This window comes from Poecilia formosa, unplaced genomic scaffold (genome assembly GCF_000485575.1).
Source record: "Poecilia formosa unplaced genomic scaffold, Poecilia_formosa-5.1.2 Scaffold2215, whole genome shotgun sequence".
NCBI classification, from domain to species: Eukaryota; Metazoa; Chordata; class Actinopteri; order Cyprinodontiformes; family Poeciliidae; genus Poecilia; species Poecilia formosa.
The window spans coordinates 120,982-147,472 of record NW_006802154.1 but is presented as its reverse complement, the minus strand read 5'-3'; the positions used below and the strand labels follow the sequence as shown (position 1 = coordinate 147,472).

Genomic DNA, 26,491 nt, shown 5'->3' with positions numbered 1-26,491 from the left:
CTGCCCTTCTTTACCATCAGCCGCAACCATCATGGCATCTTGCGTGGGGGGCGTCGACGGTGGAGGGGAGCATTCAGTGGCTTTCGCTCTTTAATTCCGTTTTCTAGAAAATATTCATCCAAAAAACAAATTCATAATTCTTAAAAACTATATAAATAACGATAGTATTCTCTGTATTTTTATTTTACGTCGAGCGTAAACCGGCTGAAATAAATGGTACGTTCCGAGCAGGCCAGCTTTGAGTATATCGTAAACGGCGCAGCTTCCTTTGCTAACCTCAGAGCCGCGGAGGGTTTGTTCTCCAGCTAACAGCACTCACCATGGCGTCCACTGAGATAGCAAGGCAAGCTGTAAGTTTCCCGTTTTACACAGAGATAATCTCACTATGCACGTGTTACACATCCGAGTCGCAAGAAAACTATATATTGATGTAGCTTTTTGTTACAGAGGGGGAGAATTATGAGAATCAGTAGAAGGGTTATCCTGCTAACATCCGTTTTCGTGCTCCATTCCATCAAAAAATCTATAGTAGCAAGCTAAAGACGGTTTTAGTAATAATTATACAGATTTTAAAAATTAGAATGTGCACTAAAAACGATTTGGATAAGCAATTTTCAGTAAAGACCCAACGTCCATCTGTTGAAATGTTTCTGTTTGACCCATTTTGATTTCACGCGAGGCTACCTTTAGCATAATTATTCCAAAACAAAATGTCGACTTGTAAAATACTGTCGAAAAATGTAACGTAGTCGGTTCTGCACCGTTAAAAACCCACATAGAACCGTAGGTAGGCCATTCATTCTCAACGCCCCCATTTAAGCACAGCTTCGGTTCTCATTTCCGTTATGTTGAAGTCCCGTTAACTTTCACACGGCGGTGTCTTTAACTAGTATTTAAAAAAAGGAAAAAAGCGTGCTACGTATAGTATAAAAAGCTTGTATTTTCAAAATGTTCACTTGTTTCTTTTTTTTTTTTCGTGGAAAAGGAAGCCACTTAACCCAGAGGGAGTGCTTAGAATAGCAGAGCCTTGTGCAGTTTGATTTCCCTTTGTGGCCCAAATGAATGAAACCGGCTGTGTGCTACTTGGCTGTGAGTGTCATGAAAAGCAAGGATGATGATTTCAGGAATGCTGCAGAAATATAGAGGCTATTTGTCTCGTTACCATCAGTTTCCCAAACAGTCTCCCAGCTGTTTAAACCCAGCTCAAGTCATCCAAACAATCCGCAACTGTTCAGTACCATCAGATTGGACAGTTATTTTAAATTTACCCTGAGAGTGTGTTTTCTTTCAAAGCCTTTGCCAAATTGGACAACAGCACTGTGTTATGTTAAGCCACATAATGGCCGGTTTGTCTGAGGTTTAGCTGCTGGAGAGATTTAGCTTTTTTGGCATCTTTTGCAAATTCTTTGCTTCCCAACAGCTCATAACATAAACATAGCCTGCAGGAAAAACGAATCGGAACAATCAAATACTCACTGACAACCACACACAGTTTAAAAAGTTGCATTTTGAACATTATTTTTATCATATCTTGTACGTTTTGTCATGTTGCAGCCACAAAAATGAATGTTGGGATTTTATGTGATAGGTCAGGCCAGAGTAAAACAAAATGATAAAGCTGAAGGAAAAGGATACTTGGTGTTACAAATATAAATCTGAAAGGTGTGGCATGTGTGTGTTCTGACGCTCTGAATTAATGCAATCTCAGCTGCTTTTGGGTTATGCCAAATTTTTCCTTGTTGTCAATAGAGAGAATATTTGAACATTTCAAGTCTTACCACATATTTTACACTTGATTTAAGACAAAAAAAAGAACAAACTTTCAGGTTGACACTACCGTGTTTTAACCTACAAGACAGGGTATCCAAACTGAGGCGTGCGGGCCTTTAGTGGCCCTTGGCGTGATTTTGTGCAGCACCGTTCTAATTGTAATTGAGGTAAAATTACTACGAACATAATTTTTCTGCAATAGAAAACGTTACGTTTTTTTTTTTTTTTTACAGCTAAGCATTAACAAAAGGCAGAATCACGCTTATTCAGATCCTTTTCCTGAAAAGGCAACTTTTATACATCCATATCAGCTTTTTTTGTCTTTTTGAAACTTGGCTAAATATAACAAGCATTATGAAAAAAGTGAGTCAAATCCTGTTCTTATTACTGAAAATAAATTTGTTTAATCAAACCTAAAATAAATTGAAAAGTAGATGCCTTTCTTTTAATACATTAAATGTGCAAAATCCCTTTTAAGTTTTAGATCTGCAATGAATATCATTTATTTAAAAAATCTATATAAAGTTAAAATAAAATCTGGCTACTTTATTTGCTTAAATTTTGAGGGGACTTTTTTGGCCTGTGAATACTTTTGACTCTTACTGCCCTGCTCTAAGACTGTCATAAACAGCTGTATTTGTAATGACACTCAAATTAACACATTAATACTCTGCTTAGTAATTACATTTGTTTGAAAGACAGTTGGTCAAAGTGGATTTTATTTTTCAGTGCCTTAGCAAAGGACAGAATACAACCGGGCAACTTTTTAGTTCACTTCAGAACCGTGCACCACCATGTTTTACAAAAATCCTGATAAAATACATTCGGTCTTTATTAGCCGGTATTTTCTCCTCTTTTTGTTGTCTAAAAGAGGAGCCATTACCTTCCATATATGTACTTTGTGGTTTCGAACTGTCTCGATTTTTGACGGAAGAGCGCTGCAGCTCTGAAAACAGGAAGTGAGTTAGACTGCACCTGAATTCAGTTTGGTTCGCTGTCAGTCGGATAAGATGGAGGACGAGGTAATGCGAGTTTCAGCTGCTGATGCAGCGACGAGCAGAGATAAATGGGAGTTTTTGGAACTGCAGACACTAACCTGATTTCTTGTGCTTTTAGGGCGAAGGAGTCCGCGCTGTGCCTCTGGCCGGCCATGTTGGCTTTGACAGCATGCCTGACCAGCTGGTCAACAAGTCTGTCAACCGTGGTTTCTGCTTCAACATCCTCTGCGTTGGTGAGCGCCACAAACCTCTGCATGTTGTTTGTCTACCAGCTTTAATAACACCAGATATTAGTTTCACATGAGGAATCACACCTTACTGTCTATGCTCTCTGATAGGCTCTGTTTCAGTTACCATAGTGACAAAGGTACAAGAACAATTTAGCAAGTAGGAATAATTTTGGTCGCTCTAACTAAGCTAAAAGATAAAACATTTGGTCTCAGTTAACTTCAAACAGTGAGGAAAAACATATTTACTGTGTGTAAATATCTGGTATCATCTGGATGTAGATGCATTGCATTTCTTTTAGTTAACTCGCAGTTATTAGTTTTTACTAAGCTTATTGGAGGCTATGCTTTGTGGTGGTTACTGGTTTATCTAATTATGTTGTTCCCTATGTTTTGTTTGACACATTGCCATGACAGAGTGTAAACAATATGGCTTTCTTCTGGCCACAGTCAACCACATCAACACGCCTTCAAAGCATTTTCCTCTCACAAGTCCAGATGAAATGTCCTTGTTTTCTGCAATGATAAATCTTTATTTTGCATCCCCAAACTATTTATTAAAATTTTTTAGACAGAAAGATTATTAAAACGCACTTTCTTTTAAAGATGTTTTTCTTCCGTTGTCGTTTTGTATCCTGAATGGATTTGCTTCCTGAACGTAATCCCCCTCTCTCAGCCTCTTGCCATGTTCCCTGCTGATCATAACAATAGGGGAAATAATAAACATTAAGAGTTATTTTATGACTTTAACCACTTTCCATTGGTCTTTTTTCTCTACTAAAGATCCCATGTAGGTGGAGGGGTTAAAAAAATACATCTAAGCTCTTTTTTGTTTGTTTGTTTGTTTGTTTTTTATAAATTTTCCATTTGAAAGATGGCAAACTAATTCTCAAAACATTTCTGCCAGATATCCTTCTGTTTTATTCTAAAAGTGCAGCTTGTTGCAGATTGAGATTTAGATTTTGTCAGCCTGGAAAACTAATTCGGACTAGTTTAGTTTTAGTCAGTACTTTACAATGATGGGAGGGAGAACCAGAATCTTTTCTCTGCAGAAATTCAGTTATAAACATTGACTTACAGAAGTTTTCAAGTGATCTTATGGTTTAGATCAACATAAAGTGTTGAATAAATGTAGAGTGAAAAGAAAACGAGATATTGCTTTTAAAATATTCTAGAAAAAAATCTGAGAATCTGTCATTCGCCTGTTCTGTCTGCTTGAGTTCACATCTAGTTTGATTGCTGCAAGTTTTTGGGTTCTGTCTCTGGCTTCTTGGAGAATTAAATATTCGCCAATTCTTCTTTGTAGCTCAGGTTTCGCTCAGTCAGTCAGAGAGAGTCTGTGAACATCAAATTTCAAGTATTGCCACAGATTTTCAGTTGAATTTAGGCCTGGACTTTGACTGGGACGTTCTTATACATTAATATGTTTTGAAACCACAACAATATAGCTGATCTGGTTCTATCTGATCTGGTGATATTTCCTATGTAATTGGCACAGACTGTAGGTCAGGCTGTGAAGAATGAAAATAGATTTTCTGACTGAGGAAGCTCCACATCTGAGTCATCTGATGGTCTGAACCAGAAAGCAGGCAGAATGCACGACTTCTGTAAGCATTAAAATGAGGGTAAAAACTCCTCCAGGCTGCCATTAAATCTGCACACCTGATTTATTCCTCATTTCTGCTTTGGATTCAATCAATTCGTCTAAGGAGCTTAAAATAAAGCTGATTAAAAAGCCACCTGTCTTTGACTTAGACATTTTTGTTTTTAAAGTGAATGAGGACAGAGTGATGATGATTTTGTACATTTAAATGTTTTAATTTCTTTGATTTAAAGCAGGCACGTTCAAACCTTTTGTTACATGGCGCAGAATTGTCTTCCAGGTCAAAAAGATGTTGTTTTTTTTTCCATAAAAAGTTATATTGTGAGTTACTTTTTTTCCCTCCAATTTGACAATGTAATAGTTTTAATTAAAGAAATTAAGTATTTTTTTTGTAAGTGTTGGAAAGAGGTAGTAGAGCCAAAACGTAAGAAGAGTTTTGCTAATTTGTTCCGTTAAATGAAAAAAACATAGCAAATAAAAGAAAGATTTATGTCGCTCAGATTGTGGAACTGGATAGATGTCTCAGCTAAAAAATGAAAAGTGGTTATTTAAAGATTAATACTTTATATTTTAAGACGATTCAAACTGATCTGTAATCTTTCTGCTCCAGTTAAAAATAAAAACGTCAATCCTTTAGGCTGCATTTGTATTACTCTTAAATTGCAGTCAGGGGGCTGCACAAAATCAGTCCAGGGCCCACAAACGGCCCCCGCGCCACACTTTGGACTCCCCTAATGTAACGCTGTGTTTCTGTTTTCCAGGTGAGACGGGTCTGGGTAAGTCCACTCTGATGGACACGCTGTTCAACACCAAGTTTGAGGGCGAGCCCACCCAGCACAACCAGCCAGGCGTCACGCTGAAGTCCAACACCTACGAGCTGCAGGAGAGCAACGTGCGCCTCAAGCTGACCGTCGTCAACACGGTGGGCTTCGGAGACCAGATCAACAAGGAGGACAGGTAACGAGCCTCACCACGCGGTCATGATTATTCCTGACAGAAAATACAACCAGAGACGAGGTTTCCCCAAGAACAGCCTGGTGGTTGGGGCGCTCAGCAGGGATTCACCCAGCAGCTCATCGTGTTTTTGAGTTAAAAAAATGTTTAAAGTTGATAGAAAATTTGAAAATATCACTTGATAATTATGTATTATTGGAAGATTGGAAGATTAATATCTGAACACCAACTAGAAAGTCTTAAAAAAAATGCAAACATAAAAAAAAACCCTGAAATAAATAAGCAATGCTAAGCCTGGTGGGGGCATAAGTAAAGCCTGGTGGCCCGCCAGGCTTCTAATACACTGAGGGAAACCCTGAGAGAGCTCTAAGCTTTCAGGTTTGATGGTTTCAGATGCTTTTATAAAGAAAAACTAGATGTAGGTGGTTTCCAGGCTGGCATCACAAACGTATCGCATCCCAGGGGTCGGTTTTGTTCGCCTGGAATATTTTATTTCCAAACATTCACGGCTGATAGAGGCTCACATTTCACCTGCAGGGAGGGAAGCTATCATGTGACGCTAAATCTGTAGTTTCGTCCCATCTTTGCTGTGTTCAAGAAGAAACGGCCTGCAGCGCGTTAAACAGGAACAAACCCAGTTGGAGTCATGTGACCTTTGACCTGCTGCAGGCCAGGCGAGATTCCTTTAGTATGACGACGTAGCGGGTTAATGTTCCCTCATCTGCATGTTTTCATGCGACATGTAAAGACGGGGTTAGAAATTACATTTTTCTGTCAATTTTATGAAGTTTATTTTAATTCTTGTAGATTGAAAACTTTATAAACTTAATCAGAATTAGTTAATTTGGTTGAAATTTACTGAGTGACTGTTGGAGAGTTACTGGAAATTATCAGTAATAACTGGGTCACTATGAGAAAATACCATAGTTTTATAACATTAACACAACAATTACATACACTGCAGAATCACAAAATCTTACCAAGTCCTTTTGCTCTGGTTTATAGTGAAATCATCTTGAAACATTTGAAATAAAACTAAATTAAAAGCAGCTTTTCAGCAAGATACAGGAGTCGTTAAGTGCTTGGTATTCAAACTGCAGAGTTTCATTATGAAGTTTAAAATAACGTTTAATTTAAAGCCTAAAAAACGTTTTTTTTATTTTATCTTTGAATATTTATTGTTTCCTAAAGCCAATGATTGATCTGTGTAACTGAAGCAAAGGTTGGTTTTTATTTTATACGTTAATAAAATTGGGGGATTTTATTTGTCTGTTTTGTTCATAAATGTATTTGAGAGACATTTCAAACATTTTCTGTAGAATATTATCACACAGTCTTCACAGAATATTATAAGGAATTTTTGTTCAAGCTGCATCTTTACAGCGATGTTCAAAATAGCAAAGAAAATTCACATTAAATAAAATACAAACATAATTTATGTGGTTAAAAGAAATTATAATGTTTATTATTATTTCACATAAACACCCTTCAAGGCTTCAAAGCATGTCAGTCTGGCAATATTAATGCTTTAATACCTAATATTTTATTAATACTTACTATTACAGTAATAAATTATATAATAGTGAATTTAAACTGTCTTTTTTAGTTAATTTTTATTGCTTTATCAATGAAAGTGTTTTTGGGGCGAAAGTTAAAAGAAAATCTACTGTCAAAGCTGTGTGTAGTTGTTTGTTGGAGTGACTCGGACCTGCTGGGTTAAACGGAGCAGCCGCCTGCTGATAACCAGCTTTCTTAACAAAAGGAGGAAATGCTGAACGGCTTCCCCATCCTTCTCATTGTCCAGCTACAAATCCATTGTGGAGTTCATCGATGCCCAGTTCGAAGCGTACCTCCAGGAGGAGCTGAAGATCAAACGCACGCTGCACAGCTACCACGACACCCGCATCCACGCTTGCTTGTACTTTATCGCTCCGACGGGACACTCGCTGAAATCCCTGGACCTGGTGACGATGAAGAAGCTCGACAGCAAGGTGAGCTCTGACAGCGACACATGAATCACTGTAGCACAGAGCATGTCTGGTGTTTGTGTGACCCAGTGCAGCGTTTCCTCCTCCTCCTCCTCCTGCTCTGAGATATTCATCCCGGGGGGTGTTACATGATGGAACGACCTGTTTTTGTTCCCATGACCCAGAGCGCTCGTCGCTCTTAGCTACAAGCGGCTCACATGTCGTTCAAACGGCAGAAAAATGTTGCGTGGGAGGAAGATTCTCGTTTTGCAACAGAAAACAGACCCTGCCTGATCGTCTCCTGCCGTCCTGCAGGATCTGTTTGCACAACTAGCAAAGATTAAAGATCAAAACTCGATGTTTTCTCTTTTCATTTGGTTGTGAAGCTAGCATGGATATGCTACACATTAAGGCCCGTTTCCTGGTTTCATAGAACTGCACCGACTTTTTGATGCCTTTTCAGCAGATTCAGGTTTATTTTTAAGTAAGAAAACTATTTTTCTTACTTAAAATATTCAGTCCTCCTCCGACAGATTATTAATTATTCATATTAGGAACAAAGGAGGCGTCCAAACTAGAAACTAACTGAACCTGCAGCTAATGATTATTTTAGTCATTGATTATTCTGACGATTAATTAAATAACAACAATTGCCACATTCTGTAGCATTTTCATTTAACCACTAAAGTTTATTTTATACAATGTTAAAAATACATTAAGAGGTGCAATTAAACAAGTGAGTTGCATTTTTAAATAAGAAAATAAACATTTTATTGCCTATAGTACCGTAGTTGAGCGTTTCTTTAGAGAAGGAAGAATCTGCAGTTTAAACAATGAGAAAAGCTCAGGCCTTTATGTTTAACATCATTACAGTGTATTTTTGAATTGACCGATTGATAAATGGGTCAAAAATAAAGTGTTTGGCGTTGACATTTTAACAAACTGGCTTCAGCATTTCATATTGCACTGTTATTGTTACAAACTGTAACAAAGTTTATCTTAAGTCTGAGATTTCCAGAACGTCGCCAGTGTTTTTAGATCCAGAACGACAGACGCAGGTTAAAGGGCAAGATGATTAAACAGGACATTTGAAGCTGCTGTGTTACATCTAGAGCTTCTGTTAGCTGAAGTTGGCACAGAGTCGTTTTACTTCTTTGCTAATTTGATAAATCTTTTTTTTCCCTTATCCAAAATATTCAGGCTGGAAACGTCCGATAGTCTCTCTGCCGTAGCGACCGGCAGGATCAGCCTCTGTAGGAAACGTAGTCTTCTTTTAAACTTTGTGCTTCCTCTGGTTTCTTTCTGATCATCTCATTGGTTCTGAACATGGCTGACTTTGAGTCCAATACATCAACTTCCACGCTGAAGAGTGGGAGTGCTCCACTAACTCAGCCCTGGTTCCTGTCAGAAGTTATTATTTTTAGCTGCAGATGCTACTATCAATCAAGTGTTTACTAAAGGAATGCTTTTTAGGTAATATGTTTGTTTTCTTTCTTAAAAAAAATAATTAAATTTGTTCTTTTGCAATTTTATATATTTTGAATATTGTATAAAAAAAGGCATAAATGATATGCCAATTTTTTTTGCCTGATTAATTGATAGAAAAATCAATTGCTAAACTAATGTTCACATGTTTCCCTCAGAGATAGTGATTTCTAAACATTTTTGTAAACTTGGCTGATTTTTAACGTGTTTGTTCCTTTGTGAGCCTTTATCTAAATTTGGACTCCAGAATCAGAGCAGAAGCCCGTTTGATGAGCGCCTTCAGACGGTCTAAATTTAGCCAACTAAAGCTTCTTCTCTTCTTCCTCACCTGCAGGTCAACATCATCCCCATCGTTGCCAAATCGGACGCCATCTCCAAGAGCGAACTGGCCAAGTTCAAGATCAAAATCACCAGCGAACTGGTCAGCAACGGCGTCCAGATCTACCAGTTCCCCACCGACGACGAGTCCGTGGCCGAAATCAACTCCACCATGAACGTAAGGCCCACATTTCCTCCTCACTTCTTACATTTTCACTTATAAATTATTGACTAAAAAGCCGCTGGAGATGATTAAAGTAAGAATCGCCTTCTACTGATGAGTGAAACTATCAGATTTAAGTTAAGGAGGATATTTGTTTTTCCTCCAAGATAAAAAAAAAAATATTATAAGATCTGAACCAAATAGAATATAATACTTTATTGATCCTTAAGGAGAAATTTACTGAATTCAAAGTGTTAATTAAATATGAATATCACCATAAATGGCATAAAATGTATTTAAAAAATCATTGTGTTGATATTGCAAGTCATTTAAATATGACTAAATATAAAGTATAGAATAATATCAAGAATGCACATGAAAACACAGCTCTGGGAAAAAATAAAAGACCTTTTAAAATGATCAGTTTCTCTAATTTTAGTTATAAGTCTGAGTAAAATTAACATTATTTTATTGTATGAACTGCTGACGGCGTGTCTGAAATTTCTAGGAAAATTTTTTATTTATTTGCAGAAAATGAGAAATGGTCAAAATAATGACAGATGCAGAGCTTTCAGACCTTAAATAACGCAAAGAAAACAAGTTTATATTAATTTAAAAACAACAAACTAATGTTTTAACTCAGGAAGACATCAGAAATGAATATTTGGTGGAAAAACCAGGAGGTTTTGAACCTGCATGCATTGAACCTGCATGAGGTTCAATGCAGTTTTTTCCAGATCTGTATATTAATCTGCAAATAAGTCCAGAGAAAACTTAGATTTACAGACACTCAGAGTTGGGCATCATTTATTTATCTATTTATCTCTCCATTTTTGTTCTAGAAACATAATGACAAATAAAATAATCTTGTTTTATGTGATTCTGCCCTTTTTCATTTTTATTCTTTGCGGTTCAGTTTTGCTCAGTTCTGATCGTTTTTATTTTTGTTCTCAACTAAAATAAGTCGTATGAAAGTCCCAGAAAGGCAGTTTTGACACCTGGACTTTCTGCTTCCATGCCTTTTCTACTTGAAGCTATAATTAATGAATGTGATGGAAATCTGTCTTTCTGAACAAACAAATATAACTTGAAAAGTGTTAAAAGATCTTATGAGTGAGGGCAGGCATTGTGTTTGTTTTCTGCTCACATGGTCTGGACTGGAGGCCGTCACATGTAGGGAGAAATGTTTGGAAAGCAGCACAATCAGTCGATTCACGCTGCAGGAAGTCGGTCGCGTGGGAGCAGCTCTGCTAGCTGTTCATTAACCCCGATCTGGACTCGACATTCCTGCAGTGTTTGCTTTGCTGCTGAACCGTTGAAGCTAGCGTAGCCACCTGCGCCTGCAGGTGTAGCGGGACGCTAACAGCGCTGTCTTTGCTGCAGAGCCATCTGCCGTTTGCCGTGGTGGGGAGCACGGAGGAGGTGAAGATCGGGAACAAGATGGTGAAGGCCCGGCAGTATCCCTGGGGGACGGTGCAGGGTAAGCCCGTCTCACCTCCAGCACAGGAAGTGACAGCGTGCGCGCTCCGTCTGCAGAGCTACTGAAGCCACTTCCTGTTTCCCCTCAGCTCTCACAGTTGAACTCGCTGTGTGACCTCATTCCCTCCAGTTTCCTCTCCATCAATGCAGCACATTTTTTTATGCCACTAATGGCTTTATATTGATTTTAGATTGATTTCTTGACNTAATACACTGAGGGAAACCCTGAGAGAGCTCTAAGCTTTCAGGTTTGATGGTTTCAGATGCTTTTATAAAGAAAAAATGGATGTAGGTGGTTTCCAGGCTGGCATCACAAACGTATCGCATCCCAGGGGTCGGTTTTGTTCGCCTGGAATATTTTATTTCCAAACATTCACGGCTGATAGAGGCTCACATGTCACCTGCAGGGAGGGAAGCTATCATGTGACGCTAAATCTGTAGTTTCGTCCCATCTTTGCTGTGTTCAAGAAGAAACGTCCTGCAGCGCGTTAAACAGGAACAAACCCAGTTGGAGTCATGTGACCTTTGACCTGCTGCAGGCCAGGCGAGATTCCTTTAGTATGACGACGTAGCGGGTTAATGTTCCCTCATCTGCATGTTTTCATGCGACATGTAAAGACGGGGTTAGAAATTACATTTTTCTGTCAATTTTATGAAGTTTATTTTAATTCTTGTAGATTGAAAACTTTATAAACTTAATCAGAATTAGTTAATTTGGTTGAAATTTACTGAGTGACTGTTGGAGAGTTACTGGAAATTATCAGTAATAACTGGGTCACTATGAGAAAATACCATAGTTTTATAACATTAACACAACAATTACACTGCAGAATCACAAAATCTTACCAAGTTCTTTTGCTCTGGTTTATAGTGAAAACATCTTGAAACATTTGAAATAAAACTAAATTAAAAGCAGCTTCTCAGCAAGATACAGGAGTCGTTAAATGCTTGATATTCAAACTGCAGAGTTTCATTATGAAGTTTAAAATAACGTTTAATTTAAAGCCTAAAAGACGTTTTTTTTATTTTATCTTTGAATATTTATTGTTTCCTAAAGCCAATGATTGATCTGTGTAACTGAAGCAAAGGTTGGTTTTTATTTTATACGTTAATAAAATTGGGGGATTTTTTTTGTCTGTTTTGTTCATAAATGTATTTGAGAGACATTTCAAACATTTTCTGTAGAATATTATCACACAATCTTCACAGAATATTATAAGGAATTTTTGTTCAAGCTGCATCTTTACAGCGATGTTCAAAATAGCAAAGAAAATTCACATTCAATAAAATACAAACATAATTTATGTGGTTAAAAGAAATTATAATGTTTATTATTATTTCACATAAACACCCTTCAAGGCTTCAAAGCATGTCAGTTTGGCAATATTAATGCTTTAATACCTAATATTTTATTAATACTTACTATTACAGTAATAAATTATATAATAGTGAATTTAAACTGTCTTTTTTAGTTAATTTTTATTGCTTTATCAATGAAAGTGTTTTTGGGGCGAAAGTTAAAAGAAAATCTACTGTCAAAGCTGTGTGTAGTTGTTTGTTGGAGTGACTCGGACCTGCTGGGTTAAACGGAGCGGGCCGCCTGCTGATAACCAGCTTTCTTAACAAAAGGAGGAAATGCTGAACGGCTTCCCCATCCTTCTCATTGTCCAGCTACAAATCCATTGTGGAGTTCATCGATGCCCAGTTCGAAGCGTACCTCCAGGAGGAGCTGAAGATCAAACGCACGCTGCACAGCTACCACGACACCCGCATCCACGCTTGCTTGTACTTTATCGCTCCGACGGGACACTCGCTGAAATCCCTGGACCTGGTGACGATGAAGAAGCTCGACAGCAAGGTGAGCTCTGACAGCGACACATGAATCACTGTAGCACAGAGCATGTCTGGTGTTTGTGTGACCCAGTGCAGCGTTTCCTCCTCCTCCTCCTCCTGCTCTGAGATATTCATCCCGGGGGGTGTTACATGATGGAACGACCTGTTTTTGTTCCCATGACCCAGAGCGCTCGTCGCTCTTAGCTACAAGCGGCTCACATGTCGTTCAAACGGCAGAAAAATGTTGCGTGGGAGGAAGATTCTCGTTTTGCAACAGAAAACAGACCCTGCCTGATCGTCTCCTGCCGTCCTGCAGGATCTGTTTGCACAACTAGCAAAGATTAAAGATCAAAACTCGATGTTTTCTCTTTTCATTTGGTTGTGAAGCTAGCATGGATATGCTACACATTAAGGCCCGTTTCCTGGTTTCATAGAACTGCACCGACTTTTTGATGCCTTTTCAGCAGATTCAGGTTTATTTTTAAGTAAGAAAACTATTTTTCTTACTTAAAATATTCAGTCCTCCTCCGACAGATTATTAATTATTCATATTAGGAACAAAGGAGGCGTCCAAACTAGAAACTAACTGAACCTGCAGCTAATGATTATTTTAGTCATTGATTATTCTGACGATTAATTAAATAACAACAATTGCCACATTCTGTAGCATTTTCATTTAACCACTAAAGTTTATTTTATACAATGTTAAAAATACATTAAGAGGTGCAATTAAACAAGTGAGTTGCATTTTTAAATAAGAAAATAAACATTTTATTGCCTATAGTACCGTAGTTGAGCGTTTCTTTAGAGAAGGAAGAATCTGCAGTTTAAACAATGAGAAAAGCTCAGGCCTTTATGTTTAACATCATTACAGTGTATTTTTGAATTGACCGATTGATAAATGGGTCAAAAATAAAGTGTTTGGCGTTGACATTTTAACAAACTGGCTTCAGCATTTCATATTGCACTGTTATTGTTACAAACTGTAACAAAGTTTATCTTAAGTCTGAGATTTCCAGAACGTCGCCAGTGTTTTTAGATCCAGAACGACAGACGCAGGTTAAAGGGCAAGATGATTAAACAGGACATTTGAAGCTGCTGTGTTACATCTAGAGCTTCTGTTAGCTGAAGTTGGCACAGAGTCGTTTTACTTCTTTGCTAATTTGATAAATCTTTTTTTTCCCTTATCCAAAATATTCAGGCTGGAAACGTCCGATAGTCTCTCTGCCGTAGCGACCGGCAGGATCAGCCTCTGTAGGAAACGTAGTCTTCTTTTAAACTTTGTGCTTCCTCTGGTTTCTTTCTGATCATCTCATTGGTTCTGAACATGGCTGACTTTGAGTCCAATACATCAACTTCCACGCTGAAGAGTGGGAGTGCTCCACTAACTCAGCCCTGGTTCCTGTCAGAAGTTATTATTTTTAGCTGCAGATGCTACTATCAATCAAGTGTTTACTAAAGGAATGCTTTTTAGGTAATATGTTTGTTTTCTTTCTTAAAAAAAATAATTAAATTTGTTCTTTTGCAATTTTATATATTTTGAATATTGTATAAAAAAAGGCATAAATGATATGCCAATTTTTTTTGCCTGATTAATTGATAGAAAAATCAATTGCTAAACTAATGTTCACATGTTTCCCTCAGAGATGATGATTTCTAAACATTTTTGTAAACTTGGCTGATTTTTAACGTGTTTGTTCCTTTGTGAGCCTTTATCTAAATTTGGACTCCAGAATCAGAGCAGAAGCCCGTTTGATGAGCGCCTTCAGACGGTCTAAATTTAGCCAACTAAAGCTTCTTCTCTTCTTCCTCACCTGCAGGTCAACATCATCCCCATCGTTGCCAAATCGGACGCCATCTCCAAGAGTGAACTGGCCAAGTTCAAGATCAAAATCACCAGCGAACTGGTCAGCAACGGCGTCCAGATCTACCAGTTCCCCACCGACGACGAGTCCGTGGCCGAAATCAACTCCACCATGAACGTAAGGCCCACATTTCCTCCTCACTTCTTACATTTTCACTTATAAATTATTGACTAAAAAGCCGCTGGAGATGATTAAAGTAAGAATCGCCTTCTACTGATGAGTGAAACTATCAGATTTAAGTTAAGGAGGATATTTGTTTTTCCTCCAAGATGAAAAAGAAAAATATTATAAGATCTGAACCAAATAGAATATAATACTTTATTGATCCTTAAGGAGAAATTTACTGAATTCAAAGTGTTAATTAAATATGAATATCACCATAAATGGCATAAAATGTATTTAAAAAATCATTGTGTTGATATTGCAAGTCATTTAAATATGACTAAATATAAAGTATAGAATAATATCAAGAATGCACATGAAAACACAGCTCTGGGAAAAAATAAAAGACCTTTTAAAATGATCAGTTTCTCTAATTTTAGTTATAAGTCTGAGTAAAATGAACATTATTTTATTGTATGAACTGCTGACGGCGTGTCTGAAATTTCTAGGAAAATTTTTTATTTATTTGCAGAAAATGAGAAATGGTCAAAATAATGACGCAGAGCTTTTAGACCTTAAATAACGCAAAGAAAACAAGTTTATATTAATTTAAAAACAACAAACTAATGTTTTAACTCAGGAAGACATCAGAAATGAATATTTGGTGGAAAAACCAGGAGGTTTTGAACCTGCATGCATTGAACCTGCATGAGGTTCAATGCAGTTTTTTCCAGATCTGTATATTAATCTGCAAATAAGTCCAGAGAAAACTTAGATTTACAGACGCTCAGAGTTGGGCATCATTTATTTATCTATTTATCTCTCCATTTTTGTTCTAGAAACATAATGACAAATAAAATAATCTTGTTTTATGTGATTCTGCCCTTTTTCATTTTTATTCTTTGCGGTTCAGTTTTGCTCAGTTCTGATCGTTTTTATTTTTGTTCTCAACTAAAATAAGTCGTATGAAAGTCCCAGAAAGGCAGTTTTGACACCTGGACTTTCTGCTTCCATGCCTTTTCTACTTGAAGCTATAATTAATGAATGTGATGGAAATCCGTCTTTCTGAACAAACAAATATAACTTGAAAAGTGTTAAAAGATCTTATGAGTGAGGGCAGGCATTGTGTTTGTTTTCTGCTCACATGGTCTGGACTGGAGGCCGTCACATGTAGGGAGAAATGTTTGGAAAGCAGCACAATCAGTCGATTCACGCTGCAGGAAGTCGGTCGCGTGGGAGCAGCTCTGCTAGCTGTTCATTAACCCCGATCTGGACTCGACATTCCTGCAGTGTTTGCTTTGCTGCTGAACCGTTGAAGCTAGCGCAGCCACCTGCGCCTGCAGGTGTAGCGGGACGCTAACAGCGCTGTCTTTGCTGCAGAGCCATCTGCCGTTTGCCGTGGTGGGGAGCACGGAGGAGGTGAAGATCGGGAACAAGATGGTGAAGGCCCGGCAGTATCCCTGGGGGACGGTGCAGGGTAAGCCCGTCTCACCTCCAGCACAGGAAGTGACAGCGTGCGCGCTCCGTCTGCAGAGCTACTGAAGCCACTTCCTGTTTCCCCTCAGCTCTCACAGTTGAACTCGCTGTGTGACCTCATTCCCTCCAGTTTCCTCTCCATCAATGCAGCACATTTTTTTATGCCACTAATGGCTTTATATTGATTTTAGATTGATTTCTTGACTGATCTTTGATAAAGGGTTTGTAATGTTTTCAGCATCAGGACTTTTAGCTCACAGGGTTAACGGAGCAATGCTCAAGGCATACATCGACTCATACTCTACAGCCAGGTTTCATGACAATATCTATGAGAAATTAAGTTTTTATTGCAGGATTTAGCTTTTTTGGAGAAAAGTCATTAAGGATCAGAGTTCCTGTACAGTCTGAAAAAGTCTGGAGTATTAAATATAACATGAAAAAATACTTGATTTCCAGATGTTGTTACTTTTCCAATTCTGTTGAAGTTGTCTGCATCCATCCATGTATTGTTTGGTTTTCCATCCAACCTATATAATCTGTTTCATTGCAGTTTCTATATTTGAATATTGACTTCAGTAAAATTATTTGTCTGCGCCAAACTATTGTAGTTATTGTTAAAAAGGTTTGCCTAAAAGTGACTGAGAACTTTGGAAATTTAATGCTAGAAAAAAAGAAGAAAATTGACATTAAAATCTAAACAGACCCCTGAAGAACTAACTTTCAGCAGAATCTTAATTTAAGCAAAACTTTTATTCCTAGTTCAGCATCAGGTGATTGTAGATTTTCCAGGTGAACTAAGGTCACACAGCAGGTAAATGTGACCCAAATCCGCTGTTTTCTTGTCCATATCCGACTTTTTCTCGACAGTCTGAACACTGCAATTCCAATGTTTTCATCCAAAAATAAATCGGATTTGTGTCTCTCTCATATGAGGTCCTAAACCAGATGATTATACTTTCAAAAGCCACTGCAGTCTGAACATTCGTATGTTTACGTCATTGGCTGTGTTTCCGTTGACCATAAAATTACGCAAATCGTTCATTAATTAAAAAAAAGTAAGCGAGTTAAATACGGTAATTAGGTCTTAATGTTGTCGTGGCAGAACTATTTAATCTTGTTTGTAGTTTTCAGTCAGACATCTTAAATTTGACTCGAGGCGCTAACTAGCTGCTAATAGCTACCTAGCTTTTTTTTTTTTTTTTTGCATCCGTCATGATTATTTCGGCTGACTGGTTGATGATCATCTTTACCTCCGACTCACTTGTTGCGACCCAAACTCTAAACTTGGAAGTTTAGTGGATTTTAAGCAGAGTTTATGCCAGAGCTGCTGCAGGTTTGTCTCAATCCAAGAGGGAACAAATCCTGATCTCACGTCGGATCAGTTTGCTTCAGACTGGCTGCGTTCCTGCTCACATGCTGTCACATGGCTGCTGCAATAAAATAAACAGAGAAGCCACATGACGCGGTCGCTTCTCTGGTTTGGACTGGAACTGTTTAGTAGAGTTTGGTTCTGTTTGGGCAGTCCAAGCTCAGCCTGCGTGTCTGTTCCTCAGGCCCGTCACGATGACGTTTTGTCCCAGAAGTTATTAATAAGGAATAATGCAGGAGCTCATTCTCAGAGATCAATAAACTTTCAATTCTGATGAACATTTCAAACTGCAACTGGAAGACATTTTAAATATCTAAAACAACAAATAAAGTTAATTATGAAGTAAACTAAATAATTTAGTTGGGACCAAAGCATCAAACTGAAAACTTTTGTCACCCAGTTTTTGGTAGAAAGAGAAAAACGATAAATCGTAAAAATAGAAACTGTTGATCTTGTTTTAATTTATCTTGTAGTTAATTGATTTATTTCTTACTCCTATTGATTTGTATTGATTTTAGATGCAGCCTGATGTGTTTTCTGTTTTATTTGTTCCCCTCAGTGGAAAACGAAAACCACTGTGATTTTGTGAAACTGCGAGAAATGCTGATCAGAGTGAACATGGAGGATCTGCGAGAACAGACCCACACGCGCCACTACGAGCTGTACCGCCGCTGCAAGCTGGAGGAAATGGGCTTCAAGGACACGGATCCCGACAGCAAGCCCTTCAGGTAGCAGACTCACCTCCAGGTCTGTCGATTTTCTTTCGCTCCGCTTTCTCCCGGTGTAACAGTTTTTCCCTCTGACCAGTCTGCAGGAGACGTACGAGGCGAAGCGGAACGAGTTCATGGGCGAGCTGCAGAAAAAGGAAGAAGAGATGAGGCAGATGTTTGTCCAGAGAGTTAAAGAGAAGGAGGCCGAGCTCAAGGAGGCAGAGAAGGAGGTAAAAATCAACTCAAACGCCTCGCTTTGTTTCTGCTCCTTTTTCTGATCCACACCAACTTCCCGTTTCTGCTCATCGTCGCACAGCTGCACGAGAAGTTCGACCGCTTGAAGAAGCTCCATCAGGACGAGAAAAAGAAGCTGGAGGAGAAGAAGAAGACCCTGGACGATGAAGTCAACACGTTCAAACAGAAAAAGACTGCGGCAGAGCTCTTGCAGAACCAAGCTCAGCAGGCAGGGGGCTCCACCACGCTCAAAAGGGACAAAGAGAGGAAAAAGTGAGTATCTGATTCTTTACCCACACACTAAAGATGCAGGAGGTCCAACCTGCTCCTCAAGGATTATTTATGTTTATCTGGCAAAGGTTTCTCACATTTTTACTTGTTTTCTGCCATGCTGCACCTTTAATGTATTAAGGTTATTATCTAACTTATTTAAATCCTTAGTTTGTGTATTTGTTAAAGGCTTTTTCAATAAAATCGAGCATAGCAGCAGTGTGTGCGTCCACATCTTTCAGGTACAGATGCAGGCAGATTTACTGGCATCCATAGTAAAAAAAAGAAAACATGCAAAAAGCCGTAAAATAAATAAATCTTTTATTGCAGTATCATAATTTCACTTGGAACATTTTTTAAAAATCAGACCTTTAATTTGAGTTTATTTTATGTTAAGAAATACAAACTCCTCTCCTAAATTAACTGGTAGAAAACTTTATTAGTCAATCCAAAACGTAGTCAAAATATCAGCCTTTTCTGCTGATATGGTCACTGTTAGCAGAATTAATGATAATTTTTTCATCAAAAGATGCATTTTTTCATACAAATTATCAAGCTTTTTGTTCTCATTTTAGGCATTAAAATATCATCCCTTCTATTTTAAACAGGAATTGAATTGTTTAATTTGCATCTTTTAATTATATTTCATATAAAATTATTTAGTGGTTAAATGAAAAATCTGCAAAATGTTTATCCAGTTGTCAGAATAATTGATTGCTAAACTAATCATTACTGTAAAAACACAGGATGAAATGTGTGTATAATGGCCTCCTGCCTGCTGGTAGTTACTGAGAGGGCCTGTGATGCTGCGGGCCACTTAAACATCGCAACACTGTAAAACATTAGGACAATTTAAATAAAAATCCTGTTGATTTCTGCATGTTGGGTCTTTCACCCCTCTAAAACTTACGCCCAAATCAATCCAATGTTTCTGGACAAAACTTATTGACAAACTATTAATACCAATAATAGTTAAAATCAATGATTTTTATAAAAGCAATAAAAAATTTTAACATGATTTTTAAAGATTAAAGGTTTAATTTTTCTAAATATTTCAGTGTGAAATTGTTTTACTGCAGTAAAAATTAATTTATTTGGAGGTTTTCTTCGTATGTTTGATCTGCCGTCGGATCGTTCTGTTCGCTTTAAGGACCCAATCGGCTCACCGGGTGGCCGCCAATGTGCCTGTTTAGAAAAGGAAGGAAACATTTGCACTGAAAGTTCTCACAACTTCATTTCTCCCTGTTTATTTTTTATTTCCATCACAGCCAATTTCTTTTTTTCTTTTAAAATAAATGCAGTTGAGTTCATCCACTTGATGCTCTAACGAAATAACGATCGCACCTGTTTAACCTCCAGCTGAAGTCGCAGGACGCAGTTAGTTGTCGCTGCTTGTTGTGCAGATTGTGTGTTTTGTGAGCGCATGTGTCACCTTTACTGCATCGTAATGTTTTCCAGTTAACTCCTCCCACACTCGCTGCATGAGGCACCTTTTCTGGTAAGACGCCCCCTTATCAAGTCAAATCAAAATCAAAATTTAAATTCAAAATGTGCATGAGCTGATCGATTCAAATGTGAAGTAGACTTCCTTGCAGAAGTATTTACACCTAATCTTTAATGTTTTCTATTGGGATTTTATATAACAGACCAATGCAAAGTAGCATTTAATTAATAAGAATATTGAATATCTAACATGTTTTTATTCATTATAAAAACCTGAAATATATGATATGTCTTTTCATCAAAATGGATGGAGTTAAATATACACATGCAGCTTAAAGCCAGTTGCAAAAAACAATTAATTAGTTGCATGATGAATTGATAAATTCAATTTCATCCTGATTAATATTTTTTGAAGAGACGACATCATTTATTTTATTTGTGGATTTGGTTGCAAGTCTTTTTTTTTTTTCTTTTTTTTTTTCCGCTTTTGTTTGTTTTCTAATAAATAAGATACCTTCTAGGTCCAGCGTTAAGTGTTCTTTACAAAATTAAGTTTATTGGTATTTGAGAGGATGAACTTGCATTATTTTCAGTACATTATTTGAAAAAAGTCTCAAAACAACAACAATTATGTATCACAATAATTACTGGGGCAATTTATTGTCCAGCAAAATGTATTATCGTGTCAGACCTACATGCAGCCGAATGGCTTAAATCAAAGCATATTTATGTGTTGGCATGGCCTAGTCAAAGCCCGAGCCTGTTATGTGTCATTTTGTGACATGCTCTGTTGGTGAGTCGCATGAAATCCCAATAAAACACATCAGATTGTGGTTGTGAAGACATCGTATCTTATATTCCAAAGTATTATTCGACCATAAACATCAAGGTTTCTTCAACAATATGTGAGAATATTTAAAGTATAACGAATCGTTAAGTTACAAATATTTACTGTTTTAGTTAAACTTGCATCTTTCCAAACTGATAAATTGGATTGGTTTTGGTTCTGCTGACTGAAATGTTTAAATGAACCAGTTTATTAGATCCCCAAACACCCGCCGCTCCCATCTTCCTCCCTCAGACCACAAAGCTTTCTTTTTATGCGGCTCTCTATAGTTGGGCCCGACCCGGCCGTCGCACAAAGAACCATTCAGGGCCGAACTGAGACCCAGCGGGTCGTTCCAGAGCAGCGAGGAACCTCAGCCCACCTCTCTGTCTGTGGAGATCTGTTGATCTTGCAGATATTTGGTGACTTGGCCTCTTGGCCTTGGCAGGATTCAAAAGCTAAACACACAGAGAGGAGTTTATGGGTTTGATGGTGATCCACTGAGGAAAAATAAATTAGTTAGAAACATCTGTGGCTTAGTTGGGTGGAAACTTCTAAAATAAAAATGCTGTCAGACAAGAGAGACAACAAAACTCTCAAACTTTAAAGGGGCTCTGTTATGTTAAATTCACATTTTGCATGTTTTTATGCTTCCATTCGAGTCTCAATTGCTTCTAAAAAAAACAAGAAAGAAATACTCTGCTGCCTTTTTTTGCAGTAAGTTAATTTTTTTTTGGTGTCTGGAAAACAAGCCATTTAAAAACAAATCACCAGGCACCGCCCGTCACCTAGCAACCTCAGCAAAGTTTTGCCCGTCACCTAGCAACCTCAGTGAAGTTTATCTCTCACCTAGCAACCCAAACTCAAATTCTCATGCTTGGTCAGCTGGTTTTACCTCTATATGCGCTCTACAATGGCTGCTGGAAAAGATAAGTGTTTTGTTGTTGACTTACCATGCAGAAATAAGTTGCTGCATTCTTGTTGGTTGTGCAGGGAGCTCTACTTCTGCTTTTCAAAGATGTATTGTTGTGTAATTGCGCATTTGTTTGCAGCTATTTGAATTGGGGGGGCGTGGCCAGCAGCAGTTTGTTTAGATTTAAAGTGACAGAGACCCTAAGGCTACGTTCACACTACAGCCTGAAGTGACCCAATTCCAATCTTCTTTTTTTGTCTTAATGCAACCTGTGTCTGATTTTTTTTCATGAGAGACTGAATAACATAGGTCGGATTTTTTTCGAATGCGACCCTAGGCCACTTGGACATGTGGTTCTAAAGCCGATACGTATCCGATCTTTTCAAATGTGACCTGAGTCTGAACGGTCAGGTCGCATTCATCCGACTTGAACGTCACTGATACTCTACAAACGTCACTATTCTGCATCCTGATGCGCACAAGCAAAAAGAAAGCAACCATGACGGACTATAATGAGGATTAGGTTGTTAATGTGCTGGCTGCGTTTAGGTAACAACTTTAAAATCGTAAGCAAAGCTCCACCGTTAGCCTCCACGTTTACTTCCTCAAACACTGAGCACCACTTCTTCTTCCTTATCAAACACTGAGCACGCTCTCTCTGTGCGGCGCCCTCTGCTGTGCATGCGGGACACTTTCAGATTGTTTGCAGTTCACACTGGAGATCATGTACAAGTCGTACATATTTGGCAAAACAAAATCTGATTTGTGTCACTTCAGGCTGCAGCAGCTCAGTCTGAAAGGAAGCAGGTTGTAGACTGAAACTTCATTATCTAAGAATAAAAAATGAGACGTGTTTTGTTTCGGCCGCAGCCCGACCCTAACCCGAGCCTGACGGGTCGCCTCTAGAAGCATGTTTTCTCCTGACTGCTGTCTAATGTCAATGTGCTGATTTTTATAACTGTCTGTACAAAAAGCATTAACAGCCCTTCTCTCTCGTTTCCAGCTAAGGACTCCTGTAGAAAAAACCCTCCCTTGTGGCAATCCTGCTGTGAATGAGCTTCCATCCCCATCATGTTTTCCAGTCCCCCTCCCTCACCTCCGCCTGCACCCAAATCCCATAACTCCACCCTCCTCCACATGTCCCCTCTCCTCTCTGCTGCTTTTGTGGAAGACGCTGGGCATTGCTGTCAATTTGACATCACTGTTTTTGGTTTTGTTTTTATCTGAATGATGCTTGTTGGTTGTTTTTATTTGCAAGTGATCATTCAGCTAAAGTCTCCCCTCTTCTTTTTTTATGTGGATTTACATTCCATATTTGTTTCATATTCAGCGATTCTTTGCATGATGTTAAAATATTAACATACATGACTACTGGTGTGATGGGCAGAAATGTGTTGAGGCTAAAGAAAACATGCATCCGGTTGAAGATTTTAAAGAAATTTAGCTGTTATGTAACTTTTGCCAATAACAGAGGAAAAATAATGTGAAAAAAATCCCATGAAATCTTTACTTTTTCTCCAATTATTGCCAATTTTTTTATTCTGTTGACTTTAACCTGATGCATGATTAGATGCGAGCCCGATATCTTTTGCCACTTCTCGCATACCTCATTCATTGTCATGTTTTAATTTGCATACTTGTATTAGCTTTCATATTTGCACTTTGTTTTACACTCAAATGTGATGTGATGTGTTTCGAAGTATATTTCAGTGTCATCAGTGCAATTGTAACTTTCCTTTCTTTTGTACTTTTTATATGTAGGCACATCTAAAGTCAAATAATCATGATGTCCGCTGAACTGCAGGGGCAAATGTTTGTATTAGTGCTACACATAAAATAACATTTTCTAAAGAAAATAAAGGCCAATTTTTCACCAAATGATGCAGCTGTGGCCATGATCATTGTGTTTGACAAACATACGAGTAAAGTAACAAACGCCTGCTTAGATTTTGTGATGGATTTTAAATGAAAATCAAACTGAGTTGAAGTTTTCTGGTGATATATTGTTTAAATTGGGAGGTTTTAATCTTTTGGGTGTTTTAATCAGAGTATCAGCCCTACAGATTTGTTCAAAATCAAACCAATGTCCTCCATGACGCTCTGGAGCATTACTCATCTGTTTCAGGCTGTGGTGGATTTAATGTACGGAAGCCCATTGCTACCACTGACATGCAGAAAAAGTCATTACTATATGATACCATAACTTAATAGTTTATTTTAACTAAATATAAAATTTTCCCACTGAAGTAAAGAAGCAATAAATTTCTATTCTGCCTTTTCTGAGAATATTGAATATCTTTTTGAATATCTCAAAATATTTAGACACTTTCATAAGTAGTTTGGGATGCACTGATCTGATCATTTGAACCAACATCGATGCCCAATATTAATATTTTTATTGTGATCGGTAACCGTTATTTACTGACACAATGTGTATTATAAATTTCCCTACACATTATCACACCATTGACACTAGCTGTGTTTCCATTGACCATATAATTACACAATTTAGCATTTTTTTAATAAATTTGCTTAATGAAAATGCGTCAAACTTTTTTTTTGCTAAAATGCTTTGGCACTAGGATGAGGTAGTTTTTCACTTCAACTAAAATTGGTTCATCTCTCAAAACTTTTTTTTTGCATCACATGATCAACAACCAGTTTGTTGCCACTGGCACAAACCGCAAAGAAGACAACAGGAAGTGCTAGAAGGAAGATGGTGTTGCATTTTTTTTTAGTGACTTATCGCATGAACAAACTTCTTCATGTGTGATTTTTAGTTGCGTTTCATATTTATCAGTCTAGCTTCTCAAGTTTATTTGTATAGCACACTTTAGCAGCACGGCAGTTCAAAGTGCTTTGCGTCATAAAACCACAAAGATATAAAGTCAAAACACTGCAACTGCAAATATATATGTACTTTTTTCAATATTAGTGGAATATTGACAAAGTTTTGCATTCATTTGTACTGGAAACACAAATGACAAGACTGAAATAAACAGTGATTGTTAATATCGGCCCAGTTTTACTTATTGGACCAGCACAGATATGGTAAAATTGACTAACATTTTGACTAACATCGGCTGATGTATTTTGCATCCTTAGATACTATCTTACATAAATGTATGGCTTCTTTATCTGAAAACATTGGTGCAAAAATGACTTAATTATGTCATAGCTGCTTTTTGATGATTTATTGTGTCATGTTAAAGTTTTAGTTTTGGCGGTAATGGACTTCCACAGTTATGACCCAACAGCATGGTGAAATAATGGATAAAGAGGCGTTGCATTCATCCATCTTTCAGCTCACTGGTGTGTGTGGTTTCACTTTCCTTTGCAGCAATCCGTGGCTCTGCACGGAGTAGCTTCTCTGCCCCCCAGCTTTGCTAAGGGACCGGCCTCTGGGGGGCGCTGTGAGCCTCAGGTGTCACCCGAGGCTTTTGCGGACCCCATCTGCTTCAGGGTTTCCAGTCGTTAGCTTTAAACATGGGTTGATGTGTGTCGCTTCACCGCTGCTTTGACCTGAAGTTCAGCTTTCTAACTCTTCGCTGCGCTGTTTGACTGCTGTGACTAACGTCTGTCCCACTTTAGTTACGGAAGGTGTTGAGTTCTCATTTTATAGTTGGATATTTTAAATCTGCAGTGCTAAAATCAGAATCTGCAGAACTTTTATATGTATATATGTGTACAGCTTTTACAGCCCTGGGGAAAGTATTGAGTCCTTTACAGGTTTTTGTTGGTTTTGCTTTAATCATTGACATCATTAAACACATTATAATATAAAAATAATCATTTGAATAAATACAGAAAGCAGATTTTCTATTATTTTATTTATTACCAGTAAAATATATATTTTATGATAGAATATTAGGACCATTGGGGGAAAAAAAGAGACTTTTTCCCTCCAGAATTTTAGCATATTTCTCAGAATTCTGTTTTTCCCCAAAATTAAAACTTTTTTTTTTTTTTTTACCTCAATCACAGAATTCATTTTTTTTCTAATCTCAGTTTTGAAAATGTTCTTAATTTCTTTTCTCCAATTTACCAGAATTCTTACATAAATCCCAATTTTGGCTTTTTTTCTAATAGGAATTTTGTTTTTCTCCCCAAGATAAAAGAATTTATTCCCAAGAAATATTTCTAACTTTTTTTTCACTTCAGTCACAGAATTCAGATTCTTTTTTTAAATCTCACTTTTGACATTTTTTCTCACAATTCAGATTTTTTTCTTCATCAAACCAAAATTCATACTGCAGAAACACAAAATATTTCCAAGTGTTTCTGTCTAATTTCCAGTGCAAATATCTTAGTACTTGAAATAAGATAAAATAAGTAACTTTCCAGTAAACTATAGGAATGTAAATAATTTTTCAATATGGATGAAAAAGTACTTCACTTATAATATGGGAAAACATTCTTGTTTAATAATCTACCAGTGGAACTAGAACTTTTTCATAAATTTTAAAGAATTATTTACTCAAAACAA

At 37.6% G+C, this 26,491-nt stretch overlaps 1 protein-coding gene across 1 annotated transcript; it reads left to right on the top strand.

Moving 5' to 3' along the window:
• The first annotated feature begins 242 nt into the window (after positions 1-242).
• Positions 243-25,784, top strand: LOC103133044 (septin-6-like). The gene is made up of 13 exons (XM_016667706.1): positions 243-350; positions 2,887-3,001; positions 5,360-5,555; positions 7,357-7,543; positions 9,339-9,500; positions 10,869-11,022; positions 12,605-12,822; positions 14,618-14,779; positions 16,145-16,241; positions 18,169-18,337; positions 18,417-18,549; positions 18,636-18,826; positions 25,346-25,784. The coding sequence occupies exons 1-13, from the start codon at positions 321-323 to the stop codon at positions 25,368-25,370; spliced, it is 1,839 nt and encodes a 612-aa protein (XP_016523192.1). The 5' UTR covers positions 243-320; the 3' UTR covers positions 25,371-25,784.
• The last annotated feature ends 707 nt before the right edge of the window (positions 25,785-26,491 follow it).

Coding starts and splice junctions, on each gene's coding strand:
- LOC103133044 (XM_016667706.1), top strand. CDS start 321: ATGGCGTCCACTGAGATAGCAAGGCAAGCT. Junction 351..2,886: donor CTGAGATAGCAAGGCAAGCT/GTAAGTTTCCCG, acceptor TTGTGCTTTTAG/GGCGAAGGAGTCCGCGCTGT. Junction 11,023..12,604: donor GTGCGCGCTCCGTCTGCAGA/GCTACTGAAGCC, acceptor GGAGGAAATGCT/GAACGGCTTCCCCATCCTTC.